The following is an 18,257-nucleotide window of genomic DNA, read 5'->3' as shown; positions in this document are numbered from 1 at the left end:
TATGGTATCTTCTTCTTCTTCTTCTTCTTCTTTCGGCTTTTCCCGGTTAGGGGTCGCCACAGCGGATCACCTTGTCCGCACATTGAATGGCAGTGGAGTTTTACGGTGTCGAGTTGCCAGCCCGGCGCCCAACCTTCCACAGAAGGCACACTCACATGCACACCTAGGGCCAATTTAGAGTGTCCAATCCACCTTCAGCATGTCTTTGGGATGTGGGAGGTAACCGGAGCACCCGGAGGAAACCCACGCGACCACAGGGAGGACATGCAGACTCCGCACAGAAGGCACCCCAGCCGAGGATCGAACCAGAGAACCTCTTGCTGTGAGGCAGCAATGCTAACCACTGCACCACCGTGGCCGCCCGGTTAGGCATATGGTATACGGAATACTAAATACTAATACATCAAAACGTCACTCAACACACACATCAGTCTAAATAAGAGAAAGAAAAAAAGTATAAGAAATAATTGCTTCTAAGTTGTGGCTGTGTCGAGACCATAAACTTTTTAGGTACCATTGTAGTTTTCTCATGTGTAGTCTTGCCAGTGGAATCAGAAGAATGCAAGATGCCATGAAACCCACGGCCTGCAGGATTTTCCTTGCAGTCATGTGGGTGTGCTTTGCTAGGCTTGTGAAGTAATCTGGTAATTGTTCTTGTTTTTCTTCTGTGAGGAAAGCCATTTGTGAGTTTGTGTCCAGTTTGGCTCCTAGAAAAATTATTTGTTGGGATGGCAGTAGTCTTGATTTGTGAATGCTGACTGTGTATCCCAAAGCCTGTAGTAAGTGAATGACATAGTCCAAGTTCCTTATCAAGGCTTGCTTGCTGTCCGCTTGTATAAGGCAGTCGTCCAGGTAAGGGTATATTTGTATCCCCTGAAGTCTGCAATGTGCAATTACTGATGCCAGGCATTTCGTGAATATTCTGGGCGCAGTAGATAAGCCAAAAGGCAATGCTGAGAATTGATAATGCTCTGACCCTGCAAGAAATCTGAGGTATCTTCTGCAGCTGTGTCTGATTGGAACATGCAGGTATGCCTCCTTGAGGTCCAGAGTAACCAGCCAAGACCCCTTGCCCAGCATGGGAAGAAGTTGCTGTAACGTCAGCATTTTGAATTTTGGCACAATGAGAAAAGTGTTTAGAGCGGACAAGTCCAGTATAGGTCTCCATTGCTTTTCTTTTCTTGGAACAAGGAACAGTCTTGAGTAGAATCCCTGGCCTTGTTCCTGAGGAGGAACCTTTTCTATTGCTTTGATTTGTAGCAGCTTTGAAACTTGTACGAGTGCCTCTGCCCTTTGATTTTGTGGCAGGTTTGGCATGCCTTGTCTTGTTGGTAAGGTATGGAAGTGGAACCTGTAACATTTGTCTATTATGCCCAAAATCCATTTGTCCTTTGTAAAAATGTGCCAATTCTTTGAAAATAAAGATAATTTTCCGCCTAAAGGTGCTTCTCTTTGAGCCTTGGTCGGCGGTGTCAAAGTCAAGTCATTGTGATTGTCCCTGTGGAGCAGTAGGAGTCCCTGCGCCACTTCTATGATTAGTTGGTTGCCATTGGCGGCCCCTGTAGGAGCCTCGGTATTGCCCACTACCTCGAGCACGCCTGTTTTTCCCCCTTTGAAACTTGTCAGTGTCTGGAAAGGACCAATTCTTCGAAGGCCAATTCCTGCTGAACCTTGGTGGCTGAACCTGGAGGAAATCTTTGACTGTTTGTACTGATTTAGCCTTTTCCTCAGTTGATTTCAACACACCCTGTGCATTAGCACCAAATAGCTTGTCTTTTCCAGAGGTGCACCTAGAAGCTTTACTTTAACATGATCTGGCAATGTCTGTTCTTTCAACCAAGCATGTCTACGTATGACGGCCCCTGTCATAGCTGCCCTACATGAAGCTTCCAATGCATCATAACCACACTGAAGAAAATGATTGCTAACCTGCTGAGTATTATGAACCAAATCCTGCAAAGCCTTTCTATCTAAAGGCTCAGGAGAGGCTAACTTTTTCTGCAAATCATCCATCAAGAAATCCTGATACTGAAACATATGAAAAAGACAGTTAAGAGCCCTCATGGCAAGGGTGGTTGAGGTATAAACTTTTTTACCCCACCTCTCCAGGGACCTAGATTCCCTGTCTGCGGGCAAAGGATTTTTGGCCGTGGAAGTGGCCACTCCTTTGGGCCCCTGAGAAATAGTTTCTAGATCAACAGAGTGGGCCTTAAAGAGATGTTTATGAGTTTCAGGAACCCTGTAATATCTGTCTGGCTTGACAGGAGCAGGAGGGAGAGAATCAGGAGAAGTACTGGAGTCTGAGAACACATCATCCAATACATCTAACACTAGGGGAATAGCTAAAGGCCTGTGCTGGGGTAACTTAAGGAAAGTCCGAAGCCTTTTCCTGGAGTCGGAGAAATCCTGGCCCTGCCACTGGAAATGCTCTCTCATGGAGTGGAGAATTTCCCCGAAAGAAATATCCTCAGGAGGAGAGGCAGAGGGAATGGATTCATCAGCATCAGAATCCTCGTAGGCCGGGAAGGATTCTTCCTGGGAATCTGAAAGGCCCGACTCACCAGAGGCTTCATCTGAGGAAAGGGTATCTGTCTGCTCAACCCCAGGCCTTTTGTCTGAAGGCGGCTGAGAACCTCTGTCTGGATGAGCCTGAGAGCCCCTGATTAAAGAAATTAGATCTGCAGCTAAAGTCATGATCTGTTTATCAGAAGTGGGACCCTGTGAAAAAGATTTAGGAGGGTGAAACTTAGCCTGGCTGGCAGCCTTAGCACGTGTGTAGGCCTTGATGGACATAGACACAGGAGGCCTAGCTGCCCCACGTGCTGGAGTAACTTTGTCCACCGGTATGGTGTCAGGCAAATCTTGGGCTTCGGTTTCAGGAGGGAAATCAACAACAGGCACCGGGGTAGCCTCCGGGACCGAAGTGTGCGGTAAAGTGGTGTCGTCGGCCTGGAGCGGTTGAATTACCACCGCCGAAGAGACCGATGCACTCGCGGTAGGCTTTAGCGTGGTGTCGGTGGAAGTCGCGGGCCGGGAATGTCGGTCCCGGTCCTTCCGTTTTTTGGAAACATGTGCTGTCGGTAGTTCCAACGGCATGATAGAGGAGTAATTTTCCCCAAAAAAGTCTTCAGCAAATTCTGCCCGGCGCCTAAGTGTGCACTTATTGAAGCAAGCACAGGCAGCACAGGCAGAGACGTCGTGGTCTGGGCCGAGGCAGAGAAGGCAGTAAGAATGGAAGTCCTTATGAGGTATTTGTTTACCACAAGACAAGCAATTATTAACTTTTGCAGTTTTGTCTGACATCGGCTGAGGCAAGAAAAGGTTCCCCAACGGGGTACTTAGCTTTTTGATGACTTCGGTATCTGAAAACACAGGAGCTGGCCGACCGGCACTTGCGAACTGCTTCTGCTTCGGGCACCGCGCGGCAAGAAAGACTGAAGAAGATGGCGTCGGCTGATGCTTTTATACCCCAGCCGCTCTGAAGTCGGGGAAGAGGCGACATCAGCCGACGCCGGACCCAGACTTTGGAATCCGGCCGACCGAAGGGCTGCCTGAGGCAGGACAACCCATATGTCAGGACTGCAGTTGCATTCTTGAAGGACATCATCCTTTCTTTTAGGTTCTCAACTTTGTGTGTATGACTTACAGTTGTTCCTATTGGGAGGGTAAAACTTCAATACTTGAAGATGTATATAGTTTTGCATGTTATTATGAAGTTAATCATTTTTTTGGGGGGGGTATTAGGGGAGGTGTTTGTATTTTTGTTTGACCGCTTTCAATAAAACACAAATTTTGTAAGATGTGACATAGGGTCAGATGGAGATGACAAGAAACAACTGTATAAAAGATTAAACTGCCAAACAATATATGCACATAACACAAAAGCTGGAACTAGACATTTAGTAAAAAGCTGTTATACATAAAAGGTATGTTTTCTATAATGTCTTTAAACGTCAATGGTCTCGTAGATAAATACAAAAAAGAAAGAGTAGTGAACTATATTAAAAAATGTAGGGTACAAATAGTTACACTACAGGAGACAAACTAAGAAAGAACTTAAGTGAATTTGAGAAAGAAAGGTTTTCAGGATGGTTACTCAGCAGAAAACTCGGGGCAAAGGAAAAGAGAAGTACTTGTATTATTTGTAAGAGGAGCTTCAATACTGATAGAAGAGGAGAAAAGATATAATAATGGGAGATTTGTAGTACTAAGGGGCTACTGGCAAGGGAGGAGGATTACATTGGCATGTACTTATATTCCAGTGAAAACTGCTCTAATGAAGCTTAAGAAAATTTGGGAGAAATAATCAGCTTTCAGCAAGGAATATTACTTATAGGTGGGAACTGGAATTTTATTTGCGTAAGTGAAGATGTGTCTGGAGTTCCAGAATGGAAAATATAACAGAGGAGGAGGATAGATTTTTGAAGACATTTATGACAAATATTTGGTACAGAAGATGTGAACGGAGTACTAGGAGTTTGTAGTGAATTTACATATTTCCCAAGATACAAAAACTGGGCTATGCTAGACAGAATTTACATTTCACAGGAACGTATGTATTTAATTGAAGGTCTTGATATGCACCTGATAACTATTTCAGATAATGCGCCAATAATAACTAAAATAAAAACACAGGGCAATGAAATAAAAATGAGACACTGGAGCTTTCCCACCTATCTGTTGAAAAGACAGGAATTTAAGGAATGGGTAGTGGAAATTATTCAGGAGCTATTAGTTAAGATAGAAATTTCTGTTTAAAATATAGCTAGGGAGTGTGATAAATTTAAAGTGGAATTTAAAAAGAGAACAGAAATAAAACAAAGGAAGATGGGGGAATCCCACAGAACAAGAAGAGTAGCAAATGCAGAATGCCAAACAGAAAATAAAGGATTAACTGGATAATATGCACAAGTTTAGAAAGACTGGTGCCAAGGAACTGTTTTTTTGATAACTCTAGAGCACAAAAACTTTCAGCACAATGACTCAGGCAACATAATGTAGAAAGGGCTGTCGACAAGCTTAAGTAGCCTATAACTAAGAAGATAACAAGAGATCCTGTAGAAGTATTAGAAATACTCCGGAAATTCTATGAAAGTCTGTACAAGAGAGAAATATGGAAATCAAAGGTACAAATGGAAATGTTTAGGGAAGAAATAAATGTGCTGAAGTTAGAAGTAGATGAGGCTCAATTACTAACAGGCTAGGAGGAGACTAGATAAAAATGGTAATGTGCAACAAATATACATGAAAATCCCAAGGAATAGATGGTATTCCTGTGGAAGTTTGGAGGCTAGGAGAGAAAAAAACTTAAAGATCTGGAAGGTTTTGTTTAACAGCACTTTATGAGTAGGAGAAGTGTCAACATCCTGGAAGAAAGCTACGGTAGTTGTAACACCTAAAGAGAGTAAAGATCCATCAAGTGTTTATGCCTATAATGGCTAAAAGATTGGCAATAGTGATGCCAACATTGATAGATATGGATCAATGTGGTTTTGTGGATGGGAGGCAAACATGACAACCTTAACAGAACCCTGATGATCCAGAGGGAAGCAGAAAGTAAGAAAATATCACTGTTGTTAGTAAGTCTTGATGTAGAGAAAGCATTTAGCAGAGTAAGCTGAGACTTTATGAGTAAAGCAATGGAAGCATTTGCATTCCCTGACAAAATAATAAAGTTAATGAGGAGGATATATGAGGGACTGGAAGTGAAAACTAAAGTGGATGGGGTCCGCTCTGATAATCTCTGCTTGAGCAGAGGAACCAGGCAGGGGTGTCCTTTCTCCCCTTTATTTGCATTACATTTAGAACCACTGGCAAAGAAAACAAGGGACTCAGAAATTCAAGGATATAACTGGTAAGGTAGTCAAGAAAAGCAGGCTCTATTTGCAGATGACATTTTATATCTGACAGAAACAGAAAGGAACATTACAGTGTTGTAGAACATTTTGAGACCATTTCAAATCTTTTCGGGATACAAAATGAATATGTACCCACACCTGAATTGGTTCAGCAATATTCACATTAATGGAGACATGACAAAATAAAGTACTTAGGAGTATGGATTAAAATGACTCATGTGTAGCAACTAAGGATATATGGGAAGAGACTAAACAAAACATAATACAAAACTGAGAAAATGGAAGCTCTGTTATATGGATATTGACAGTAAGATACAAGCAGTTAACATGTTTTTGGTACCTTTAGTATGACACAAGTCAGGCATATTTTTTAACAACCACAGCAGAAGTTGTGGATAGCAATTAATAAAGAGATTAAGGATTTTATCTGGGATGGGAAGATGATAAGAGTCAAATGATATAACCTTATTTTTCCAAAATAACAAGGCAGATAGAAATATCCCTTTGAATCGGGTAATCCCAGAGTAACACAGTTAAGGCTCTTATACATAGCACAAGCAGAAAACTATAATTTAAAGTAGAAAGGGATGGTGATTAAGCAGGGTGGAAGGTCAAGAAACAAAGCAGGACTTGGATTTTGGATGCAGACCATTAAGGAGAATAACAATAATCATACAGAATATTACATTCATACAGTAGCATAAAGTATGCTAAGAACTAAGCCAACACTGAAATGGAGAAAGGAGATTCTGCTGATAGGGATGACTGCAATTAGGGATACAGACAACAGGCAAGAGGGGAATGGAATTTATTGGAGAAAACTGGCAAAAGAACCAAGATGATGGGAGCAAATAACTAGAGAGGGAAAGGTAAAATAATGGGAATAAGCCCAGAATTTATTTGGACTGCAGGTAAGAGATTGCCTTCCCTATCAAGGATTGATATCAGAGTATAGGCTAAGAGAAAGAAATTGGGGGGGGGGGGTCCTAAATGAAAGAGCAACACTGGTACAGTTTTAAGAAGAATCTAGAATAGAAGCTGCCATTAAGAAAGGAATAATTAGTACAGCATATAAAATATTCTATGATAAGAATAAGAATCAATCAGAGGAGGTTAGAAAGGAGAGGGAACAGAGACTGGATAAGCAATTCAAACAGAAACAATGGGGGAATATATGTATGTCTCCTAAATATGCAACAAGGTCTAGAAGACTTAGGATCTTTGGTTGGACGTTTTTGCATAGGTATTTTTATACCTCAAGTAGACTCAAAGAATTTTTCCTCAGGTAGACAGCAAATGTTGGAGGTATGATGGGGATTAAAGAGGTAAAGTACAGTTTTGTACCTACCATAAATGTAGATGTCCGAACAGGATAGCATCTGCAGTCATAACAAATGGGTTGTCCTATCGTCAGGCAGCCCTTCGGTCGGCCGGATTCCAAAGTCTGGGTCCGGCTTCGGCTGATGTCGCACTTCACCCGACGTCATCTCTGCTGGTCTTCGGGTATAAAGGCATCAGCCGACGCCATTTTCCTCAGTGTTTCTTGCCCCAGATGCCAGTTGCTCACTTGGAAAGCTAAATTTTGGATAAATGCCAATGTTTCCAAAATAGTAGAAGGCAAACACAAAAAATAAGCATGTATGTACATATATACAAACAAATACACCATAAGAGACTCCCCCCCAAGCTAGCAATTAGGAGGGTAAATACCCTAGGAGTACCACAGAGGGGAAGGAGGGTGGGTAATCCTGACTGCAGATGCTATCCTGTTCGGACATCTACATTTATGGTAGGTACAAAACTGTACTATGTCCTTCAAGGATGCATCTGCAGTCATAACAAATGGGTAGAATACCATAGCCAAACTAGGGGAGGAGGAAGAAGAATTATGGTGTAGTTAGGATCCCTTGCAATACAGCAGTGGCAAACCCTGCTCGGGATCTAGAGTATAGAGGTAAATTATAATGCTTGGCAAATGTATGCACGGAGGTCCAAGTAGCCACCTCAATAATGTCCTTGGCTGCCACTCCTCGTAAGAAAGCTGTGGTAGTGGCTGTAGCCCTTGTAGAATGAGGTCTTATGTTCTGTGGAATTGGTTTTCCATGGTAGGAGTAACAGAATCTTATGCAATTTCCTATCCATTTGGAGATTGTCTGTTTGGAAATTGCTTTTCCTTCCCTTCCTGTTGCATAGGCTACTAAAAGCTGGTCAGTTTTCTGTTACCTTTGGTTCTGTCCAGGTAGTAGCGTAACTGTCTATGTACATCCAAGGTATGCAGCAGTCTTTCCCCCCTGTTCTGTGGATTGGGAAAGAAGGTAGGTAGGTGGATTGCCTGGTTTAAAGACACTCTGGATACCACCTTAGGCATAAATGTAGGATTAGTTCTCATGGACACTATCTTGATGGAAGATTAGGAAGGGTTGTACTGCCATTAAGGCCTGTAGTTCAAACCCTCCTTGCTGAAGTAATTGCCAGTAGGAAAGCAGTTTTCCATGATAGGTGTTGAAGATCTGCTGTTGCTGCTGGTTCAAATGGAGGAGTGTCAATTTTTCTAGCACAAAGTTCAAGTCCCATGCTGGTAATGGTGGTTTCCTAGGAGGTTTTACATTCTTGATCCCTCTGAGGAACTGCCTGAGAAGAGGATGCGAAAAGACAGGTGGATCGAAGCTGTATTCTGCTGAAATAGCTGATGCATGTATCTTGATGGAGGAATAGGACAGGCCTGTATGTAGAAGCTCTGCCAAGTACTCCAGGATGTTAGCAATATCTATGTTCGACACATCTTTTCCTCTTTCAGTACTCCAAATGACAAACCTTTTCCATTTTCCTGCATAGTTCCTTCTTGTTGAAGGTCTGCGGGCTTCAAGGATAATGTCTTTAACCCTTTGGGATAAGTCTGGGTTAGTTGCTGTTATGTGATGTTCCAGGCAGTCAGTTGCAAGGTTTTTAGGTTTGGGTGCATGATGTTGTAGTTGTTCTGAGTTAACATCAAAGGCATCAGGGGTATTGACCACATTCTCCCCTGAGACATGCTCCTCAGCAATGGATACCAGTGTTGTCTTGGCCAATTCGGAGCTAGCAGAATTATTCTTGGACGTTCCTCTTTGATTTTCAGTAGTACCTTGTGCATCAAAGGAAAAGGTGGAAATGCATATGCTGTCAGGCCTTTCCAACTGAAGGATAGAGAGTCCACCTTCCATGCAAGTGGGTGGTATGTCCTTGTGCAGAATTTTTTGAGCTGGTGATTGAGTGGGGATGCGAAAAGGTCTATTTGTGGCATTCCCCATTTCTTTGTGATGGCCTTGAAGATGTCCGGGTGTAGCATCCATTCGTGAGCATCCGAGGTGGTTCTGCTTAACATGTCTGTTAGGGTGTTTTCTTTTCCTGGCACAAATATTGCCTGTAACTGGATGTTGTAGCTCAGAGCCATATTCCAAAGGTCCAGAGTCATCCTGCATAGGGGGTATGAATGAGTGCCTCCCTGTTTGTTGATGTACCACATGACTGTGGTGTTGTCTGTCCTTATCATTAAATGGCCTTCTTTGAGGAATGGTCTGAATTTCTGGATTGCTAGTTTTACTGCCAGCATTTCTTTTTGGTTTATGTGCAGGTGCAGCTGGTCTGGAGTCCACAATCCTTGTATGCATTTGTCCAACATGTCCGCCCCCCAGCCTAGGTCTGAGGCGTCCGTTGTGATGGTTTGGCTTGCTTGAAAGTTGTGGAAGGGCAAGCCTGGGTTTGACTGGCATGCTTGAGCCCACCATAGGAACTCTTGTTTCAGGCATGGGATTAGTGGAATTTCGGTTTCTAAGCTGTGCCTGTGTTGAGACCATAAATTCTTTAGGTACCACTGTAGCTTTCTCATATGCAGTCTGGCATGGGGGACCAGGATTATGCATGATGCCATGAAGCCCAAGGCCTGCAGTACTTTTCTTGCTGTTAGTTTGTTCTGCTTTGTTAATGCCAAGAAGTAAAGAGTGAGTTGTTCTTGTTTTTCTGCAGTTAGGAATGCCATTTGTTTTACTGTGTCCAATTCCGCACCCAAGAATGTTCTTGTCTGGGATGGTATCAGTCTTGACTTTTTTAAACTGACTGCGTATCCCAGGGCTTGTAGTAAGCAAATGACTCTTTGTATATCTGTTGTCAGCTTGCTTTTGTTGTCTGCTTGTAACAGGCAGTCGTCCAGGTATGGATAAATTTGGATTCCCTGTAGCCTGCAATGAGCGATTACTGATGCCAGGCATTTTGTGAATACTCTGGGCACAGTAGATAAGCCAAAGGGCAATGCTGAGAATTGATAATGCTCTGATCCTGCAAGAAATCTGAAGTATCATCTGCAATTTGGTCGTATGGGGACGTGCAGGTATGCCTCCTTGAGATCTAGAGTTACCAGCCAACACTCCTTGCCCAGCATGGGAAGAAGTTGCTGTAGGGTCAGCATTTTGAATTTTGGGACAATGATGTATGTGTTTAAGACGGACAGGTCGAGAATAGGTCTCCAACTTTTCTCTTTTCTTGGTACTAGGAAGAGTCTGGAGTAGAATCCTTTGCCCTGTTCTGTTATTGGTACTCTTTCCACAGCTCTCATCTTTGTTAATTGAGCTGTCTGCTTTACAGCTTCTGTTTTTTGATTTGGAGGTAGGTTTGGCATTCCTCTTTTTACTGGTAAGGTGTGGAAGTGGAACCTGTAGCCTTGGTCTATGGTTTGCAAAATCCACTTGTCTTTTGTGATATAGTGCCAATTTTTCGAAAATAAGGCTAACTTTCCGCCTAAAGGTGCTGCTATTTGCTCCCTGGTAGGCGGTGTCAGAGCCAAGTCACTGAGATTGTCCTGTTGCAGTGGCAGTGGTTGTGTCTGTGCCTCGCTGGTTATTGCCTTGCCACTGGTGTCCTCTGTAGGCACCTCCTCTGGATTGATTTCTGCCTCTAGAGCGTCTATTCCTGCCTCTTTGAGATTTTGAAGAGTCTGGAAAGGACCAATTTTTGGCAGGCCAGTTCCTGCTAAACCTTGGGGGCTGAACCTGTAAAAAATCCTTAACTGTTTGTACAGATTTTGCCTTCTCTTCCATTTTCTTCATTACTTGCTGAGCAGGGGTACCAAATAGACTGGCCTTATCCATAGGAGCATCTAACAGCTTTGCTTTAACATGATCCGGCAAGACCTGTTCTTTCAACCATGCATGTCTTCTTATCACTGTGCCAGTCATGGCTGATCTAAATGAAGCCTCCAGTGCATCATAGCCACATTTTAAGGAATGGTTACTAACCTGCTGAATGTTATTCACCATTTCTAAAACATATTTCTTATCTAAGGAGTCATCAGAGGACAGCTTCTTAGTTAACTGATCAAGCATAAACTCTTGGTATTGGATCATATGAAACTGACAGTTTAAAGCTCTAGCTGAGAGAGTAGCAGAGGTGTAAACTTTTTTCCCCATCTCTAAGGACCTGGATTCCCTTTCAGAAGGGAGAGGGTTTTTTGCTGAGGTCGAGGCTACTGCCTTAGGCCCCTGGGATATAGCCTCAGGATCTGCAAGTGGGGCCTTGAATAGGTGGTGATGAGTGTTTGGCACCCTGTAAAATCTATCTGGTTTGGCAGGGGCTGGAGGTAAAGTATCAGGAGCAGTGCAAACATCATTAAATGCATCATCCACAACAGGCAGAACTGGAGGTATAGCTAAGGGCCTATGTTGTGCTAAGTGCAGAAAGGTCCTAAGCCTTTTTCTTGAATCTGAGAAATCTTGTCCCTGCCATTGGAATTGTTCTCTCATGGCATGTAAGGTTTCCCCAAAGGAAAATTCCTCTGGTGGAGAGGCAGATGGAATGGATTCTTCAGCATCGGAATCTTCATAAGTAGAAAAAGGAGCCTCTGGCTGATCTGTAATGTCGGAGTCATCCGAAGAATCATCAGAGGAGACTGGCTCGGGGGGCTCTGCTCTAGGTCTCTTTTCTGGAGGCTGAGAGGCCCTGTCTGGGTGAGATTGGGATCCCCTAATTAAGGATATTAAATCCTCTGCCAGAGTAAGCATTTGTGAACTAGAAGTGGGCCTGTGTGAGGGGGGTTTAACAGGCACTGATTTAACAGTTTTGGCTGCTTTAGCCCTGGCAAAGGCCTTAATAGACATGGCTGCAGGAGGCCTAGCAGCACCACGTGCTGGGGTAGAGACATCCAAAGGGATGGTGTCTGATAATTCACTAGGAACCACAGTAGTAGGCAAAACTTCAGAGGCCGATTCAACTAAGGTAGCAGGAGCCTCAGTAGTAGTCGTGGATTCGGCTGAAGAATGACCCGTTTCTCGGTTTCGCGAAACCGAGACACTCATGCTTGCTTAACCGTGGTTTCGGCGAAACCGCGGACCGCGAGTGTCGGTCTTTTCTTTGCGTTTTTAACAATTTGGGTAGTCGGAGGATCCAACGGCATAATGTACGCAAAATCTGAGCGAAAAACTGTTCAGCAAACTCCGACCGGCGCCTAAGCGTTCGTCGGTTGAAGGAAGCACAGGCTAAACAGGCTGCTTCGTGGTCTGGGCCTAAACAAGGTAGGCAGTAAGAGTGGAAATCTTTATGAGGTATTTGTTTCCCACAAGTTAAACAGTTATTTACTTTTTCTGACATCGGCTGAGGCAAGAAAGAGTCCCCACCCGGGTACTTAGCTTTTTAGAAGTCTTCGAAGTAGTATTCGGTAGTAGTAATCTCTGGATCTGACCGACCGGCACTTGCGAACAGCTTCTGCTTCGGGCACCACACGGCAAGAAAGACTGAGGAAAATGGCGTCGGCTGATGCCTTTATACCCGAAGACCAGCAGAGATGACGTCGGGTGAAGTGCGACATCAGCCGAAGCCGGACTCAGACTTTGGAATCCGGCCGACCGAAGGGCTGCCTGACGACAGGACAACCCATTTGTTATGACTGCAGATGCATCCTTGAAGGACATCTGGGAACATATTTTCTGGAAGGGTAATGAGTTGGCAGACTTTAAATATTCCCTGCAGACTGCTTTGTCTGAGGTACTGGGTGAGCAAACTGGTGCAACTAAGGAAATAATTTTTTTGAGCTATGATACAGAATCGTAATTACCTAGACATATTAAGGCCTTGCTGAGTCTAATTATGGTGGCTGCCAAAAAAGCAATTACTAGAAAATGGAAATCAAAATCTAAACCAACTTTACTAGAAGTAGCAAATATAGTAACATAGATAATTTATTTATTTACATTTGTTTACCGGGAAATTCCGACTGGACACAGGTCCTTTTTCAGCAGATGCCTGGAGAGAAAAGCTCCACATCATGGACATGATAAATAGAGATACAAAGTTGCAGCAATTGTAAACATCACGGATTGTTGGCTTTAATACAATAACAAGATATTGATTATCAAAAGTATATACAGTAAGTGTTGCAAGTTAAGATGGTTTCTTGTCATTTATATTAGTAACAAAGTTGTCAGACAAGATGTTAAAGTATGTAAAGACAGCTAGCTATTTCTGACTGTGGTTAGTAGCAGTGGTAGTACAGCTGGGTTAAGATACTAGGTGGGGGGGTAAGAGTGGGGTGTTAGTCTGGATTAGAACAAGTACAAAGCCATTGCAAATTTAAGTGGAATTTGAGCACATTCTTGAAAAGGCTGCTGAAAGGTAGAGTAGTTATAGAGAGTGGAAGATTGTTCCAAAGTTTAGATATGGCACATGAAAATATGGCTTCTCCTGCTGAGTTTTTGGGTTTGATAACAGTGAGTTGATTTTTGTTGCTTGATCTTAGGGGCCTAGTGGGGTGATAGGGCTGGAGAAGGGTTTGAAGGGAAGGGATGTTAAGGGGGTGGTTAATAAGTTTATGAGCGAGGGTGAGTTGATTAAAGTGAAGGAGTTGTGGGAGTTCTAGCCAGTTTAGTTCTTTAAGGGAGATACAATGATGGATGCAGTAGGAGGATCCAGTGGCAAATTTAGCAATTTTGTTGCAACAAGCATCCAGCTTGTGTAGGTCTGTCTGTCTGTCTAAGATTGGTACGTATGGGGGATGCATACAGTAGGGTGGAGATTAGCTGGGAATTGGCTTTAGAGATTCTAGCCGCCTTGGTTAGGAATTGGCGGCTTCGATATAATGCAAGTTTCTTGTGAACTTTTTTTATTGTGAGAGAGATGTGGGTGTCAAATCTGAGTTTGTTGTCTATTTCCACACTGAGTACTTTTGTGTGTTCTGATGATGGAGAGATAATGGTATTGTCTTTGGCAAGAATGTTGAAGTTAGGGGTGTTTTGGGTGGCTTTGGAAGGTTGGAACAAGAGAAGTTTTGTCTTACTTGGGTTGAGTAAGAGCTGAGCATTGGATAGCCAGCTTTCTACAGAAGAGAATGATTCCTGTGTGATTTGTTATAGTTCTGGTAGAGTGGGGGCAGAGCAGATGAGAGTAGAGCTGTCTGCGTACTGTATAACAGAAGCTTGTGTGGTGGCAGCATGTAGGTTGTTAGTGAAAAGTGAGAAAAACAGAGGGCCAAGGATAGACCCTTGGGGAACATAAAACTGGAATTGTGATATTTAGAAAAGGGTAGAAGCAAATTACATAGTAACAGGAGGAACGAGGTTTAAAAGAAGGCAGGATTTGAATGAGCTACGTGATGGCTGACTGACAATGACTCAAAAGATAAGATGTATAATGTTTGCAACTACAATTGTGTTGATATGGTTTAGTAATGTATGTTTGCAACTGCAATTATGTCATTATGGCTTATTTTCATTAATATAAATGTAAGATTGCTTATGTCATACATGATAATTTAATAAAGATGTTTTTAAGAAAAAAAAAAAAGGATGGTTTCCTTAGTTACAGTCATTTGCAAATCAAGACTTAATCATTTGCAAATCACTTAACTCATTACCAAAATTATGCCCCCAATTACCTCTCTCTCTCTCTTTCCAATCACACCAGGATGCCACAAGAAAGAACCACTGATGGCCACAAGTAATGCAACCCATACTTTGTGCACATAAAGACCAGCATACTGTTAAATGTACGTTCAAGAAAACTTGCATGAGGGAAGGGAAATGCTAGACAGAAAGGGACAATAATTCATCAGCCATGTATGACAGCCACTAGACTCTTGCCCTCCAAGCCCACTAAGTGAGAATCAAAACTAGGACAAGAAGAATGAATTGTACAATGACTAGATAACCAAATGATGGGGCAAACAATGTATATACATTTTTTAGTGATTTTTATCTTTATCTAACCTGGTGCCTAACAAAGAATTGCCCTTCGTGGACAATCAGCCCACTCATTCCCCGTGGGGTAACCAGCAAACTCCTGACACCATCATTGAGGCAGGAATCAGGAGGTTTTCCTGTTAAGGTTTGAACACTGTGTGCCGGTGGATTAGACGAGCATCAGCCTCATTTCAAGGGCCTACTATGCTGTCCCTCTACATGCAAGTGTTCCCACCCACTTGCCATCACCCACTTGATAGGCCAAACCCACACTTCTGGTTATGGATGTTTTGCCTGCATGCATTTCGCCAGCCCACAAATCCCCCCTTCACCTGGACAGGCAAGACAGCATTTGCCACTGCCTCCTCTCAGCTCTTCCAGTGTCTGGGTAACTAGTCAAACTCGCATTGTCTGGGTCATGATGGATTGATGATTATTTGACTAGGCAGTAATCAAATTAAGTTTAATAATCTAAACCAAAACAGCACAGTTAACCAATTAATTCATTTGCAGATGTTCTTACTGTTTGACATAATTTAAAGAAGCAAAGCAGTTTGTGGGTATCAACAAACAACTGCAAATGATAAACATTTATGCAAATATTTCAAGCAAAACACTTACTCTTGTCCACCAGACAAATTTTCTCGTAAGGTTATAACGAAGTAGACTTTACTTCATATAAAACACTTCATTAACACAGTGCCAAACTACTGATTTCATGCAGTACAAAATTCAGGACATATCATAAATGTTCACTTTATTTTCTGTTAATATCCTTCATATGTACAAAAATACAATGTTAGGAATGTGCCACTTTTTTATCAGACTATACTTATATTTGAAATTAGAGCCGCGGTGGTACAGCGGTAGCATTGTTGCCTGACAGCAAGAGGTTCTCTTGTTTGATTCTCTGCTGGAGTGCCATCTGTGTGGAGTCTGCATGTCCTCCCCGCGGTCAAATGGCATCTGAAAGACGTGTGAATGGGCGTGCCTTCGCTGAAGGTTAGGTGTCGGGCTGGCAACCTGGCACTATAAAAATTGACTGCCAATCATTAGCAGACTGGAGTTCCACTGTGGCGACCCTTAACTGGGAAAAGACAAACAAACTTATATTTGAAATTAGACATGTTTTAACCGCTTTTAAAGAAAAATATTTTTAAAAAGGCAAGGACCTGATGTCATATTTTTTACTGGCCCAACAAAGAATGTGTTAAAACATTTGGACTGAAAAGACTCTCCTTGTAACTCATAATAAAGGACTTGTGTACCCAAAGATCATTTTCTCTACTTTTACACCATCTGCATTGGTCCAATAAAATGTACATGCTATCTTTTTGTCCCATTTTGGCAAAGAGTCCTCATGTCACAAGTCTCATGAACAATTTTCAAAACAAATGTACATTAACCCACTTGCCTGTGGAAGTAGTCCAGCTTGTCATCATGCATGTTGAGATGTTGCTGCAACTGCTCTGAGCTCATGAAACGCCTGCTGCATTCAAAGCATGGCCAGTTCTTTTCCTGCTCACGAAGTACTAGAAGAGATAGAAAAACAAAAGTGTGGAATCTGTGCAAACCTAGTGGCCACAGGTGTAAAGGGTATGATCCTTGTACTTATGGATGCCAACAAACTAAAATCTAGGTTAAGATACCAGGTCATCATGCAATTCCTTGGAAAAGTGCCATGACTTTTCTTAGAGGCAATACATTTTTTTTTACTAGTATACAAAAAATAAAAACAAAAAGGTATGACTAATTTGCAAGCTTCTCCATAAAGTTTCCTGTAAGAAACTCGCACACAAACTGAAAAAAGAATATATTTATTAAGAACTCAGACTAACAGTAGATGCCAAGTTTAGGGTCATTGCTGAGCTGTTACTCATAAATAATGAGATTAAGCCACTCACAGAGGTTTTCCCTTCTGGCCAGACTTCCAGGCCTTCTGTTGCTCCCAAAATATGGTTGCTCTCCTCCCTATGCAAAGGGCATTAAGCAAAATGTCAGGCACAGAAGAAGACATACCACACCATCAACAGTTCCTTTCTGTGTAAAGGAGGCATGAATGAGTATCCCCTAACAAATATGCTTGTAGCCACAGGCTAGAAAGAAGGGGTTGGTACAGGTATGCAATAATGGATACTCCTCACCATACTTTGGGAACAAACATTGGGTTGTGATATACAGAGGTAGCAACAGAAGATTAATCCAAGGGCTTCCAAGGAATATGAAGAGGAGGTTACAGGGAGGCAGCGTATATTGCAGCAGTGATTCACTTACTTGGAAAATCCACTGTAACATTGACTTCATCATAATATTGTACTACGTTCATCATAAGGATCACCAATGCAATATGACATCACTATCAAAGCAGTATTATCTCTAAATACAGGGTCTAGGATGGGAAACCTAATCATTCTTATCAAGACCAAATAAACAAAACCTGTTATACTCCTAGAACAGGAATCTAATTTGTAATGTTTGTAGAAGGTGTTAACTGATGTCAAGGAGACTGCTTCACAGATACTTTGGGCTGAGATGCTCCTCAAGCAAGCTGTAATAACTCTAGCCTATATTTGTCCATGCAAGACATGCTTCATAGCAGTCAAAGCAGAAGGCAGTACAAATTAGACAGCAATTAACAGAGAGCTATCTTGCTTCATTGTCTTAAAGGACAAATAGAGTTAAGTCTTTCTAAAGTATGTGCTTCTCTTTATATAATACCTTAATTGTCTATGCTGTTGAACAGATGCAGTACACTTTTTCTTTTGATTTGGGATATGGGGGGGGGGGCGCACTGGTAGCTAGGTGGTCTGGTTCAAGCACATTTAAAAAACCACCTCAGGCATAAAAGAGGGAATAGCCCTAAGTGACATTTTTTTCTTTTTGGATGACAATGTAAGGCTCTGCAGCTCAGACAATCTATGTGCAGAAGTGGTAGTCACTAGAAACAGTGCCTTCCAATACAGGAAATGGGATAGTCTGGTTAAAAGGGAACCAAGGTTAGCTTTTCAATCATGAATCTGAAGTCCCAAAGGATGAAACTGTTTTTCTAAGGAGTCTCAGATGAAGTATTCAATTTAAAAGAGTAACTGCACAGCTGGATGTTAATGGAAGCACCAAAACTTAAAGAAAGCAGAAATGGCTGAACGGTGCTCCTTTTCTGAGTATGAATGGCAGTTATTTGCCATACAAGGCAGTCAGGTAA

The 18,257-nt window shown here is 42.4% G+C and overlaps 1 protein-coding gene across 2 annotated transcripts in view; it reads right to left on the bottom strand.

The window, feature by feature from the left end:
- The window catches only part of PRDM10 (PR/SET domain 10), a 1,088,540-nt gene that overhangs the window by 803,748 nt on the left and 266,535 nt on the right, over window positions 1–18,257 (bottom strand). For both annotated transcript variants that reach the window (XM_044081083.1, XM_044081084.1), the window contains exon 7: window positions 16,470–16,587. In XM_044081083.1, coding sequence (XP_043937018.1) covers window positions 16,470–16,587 — 118 coding nt within the window. The remainder of the gene's footprint in view (window positions 1–16,469; window positions 16,588–18,257) is intronic.

The sequence above is a fragment of the Protopterus annectens genome, chromosome 8.part0 (genome assembly GCF_019279795.1).
Source record: "Protopterus annectens isolate FY-2018-M chromosome 8.part0, PAN1.0, whole genome shotgun sequence".
NCBI lineage: Eukaryota > Metazoa > Chordata > Ceratodontiformes > Protopteridae > Protopterus > Protopterus annectens.
Note: the sequence above shows the minus strand (reverse complement) of the source record. Positions and strands in the feature narration are given on the sequence as shown.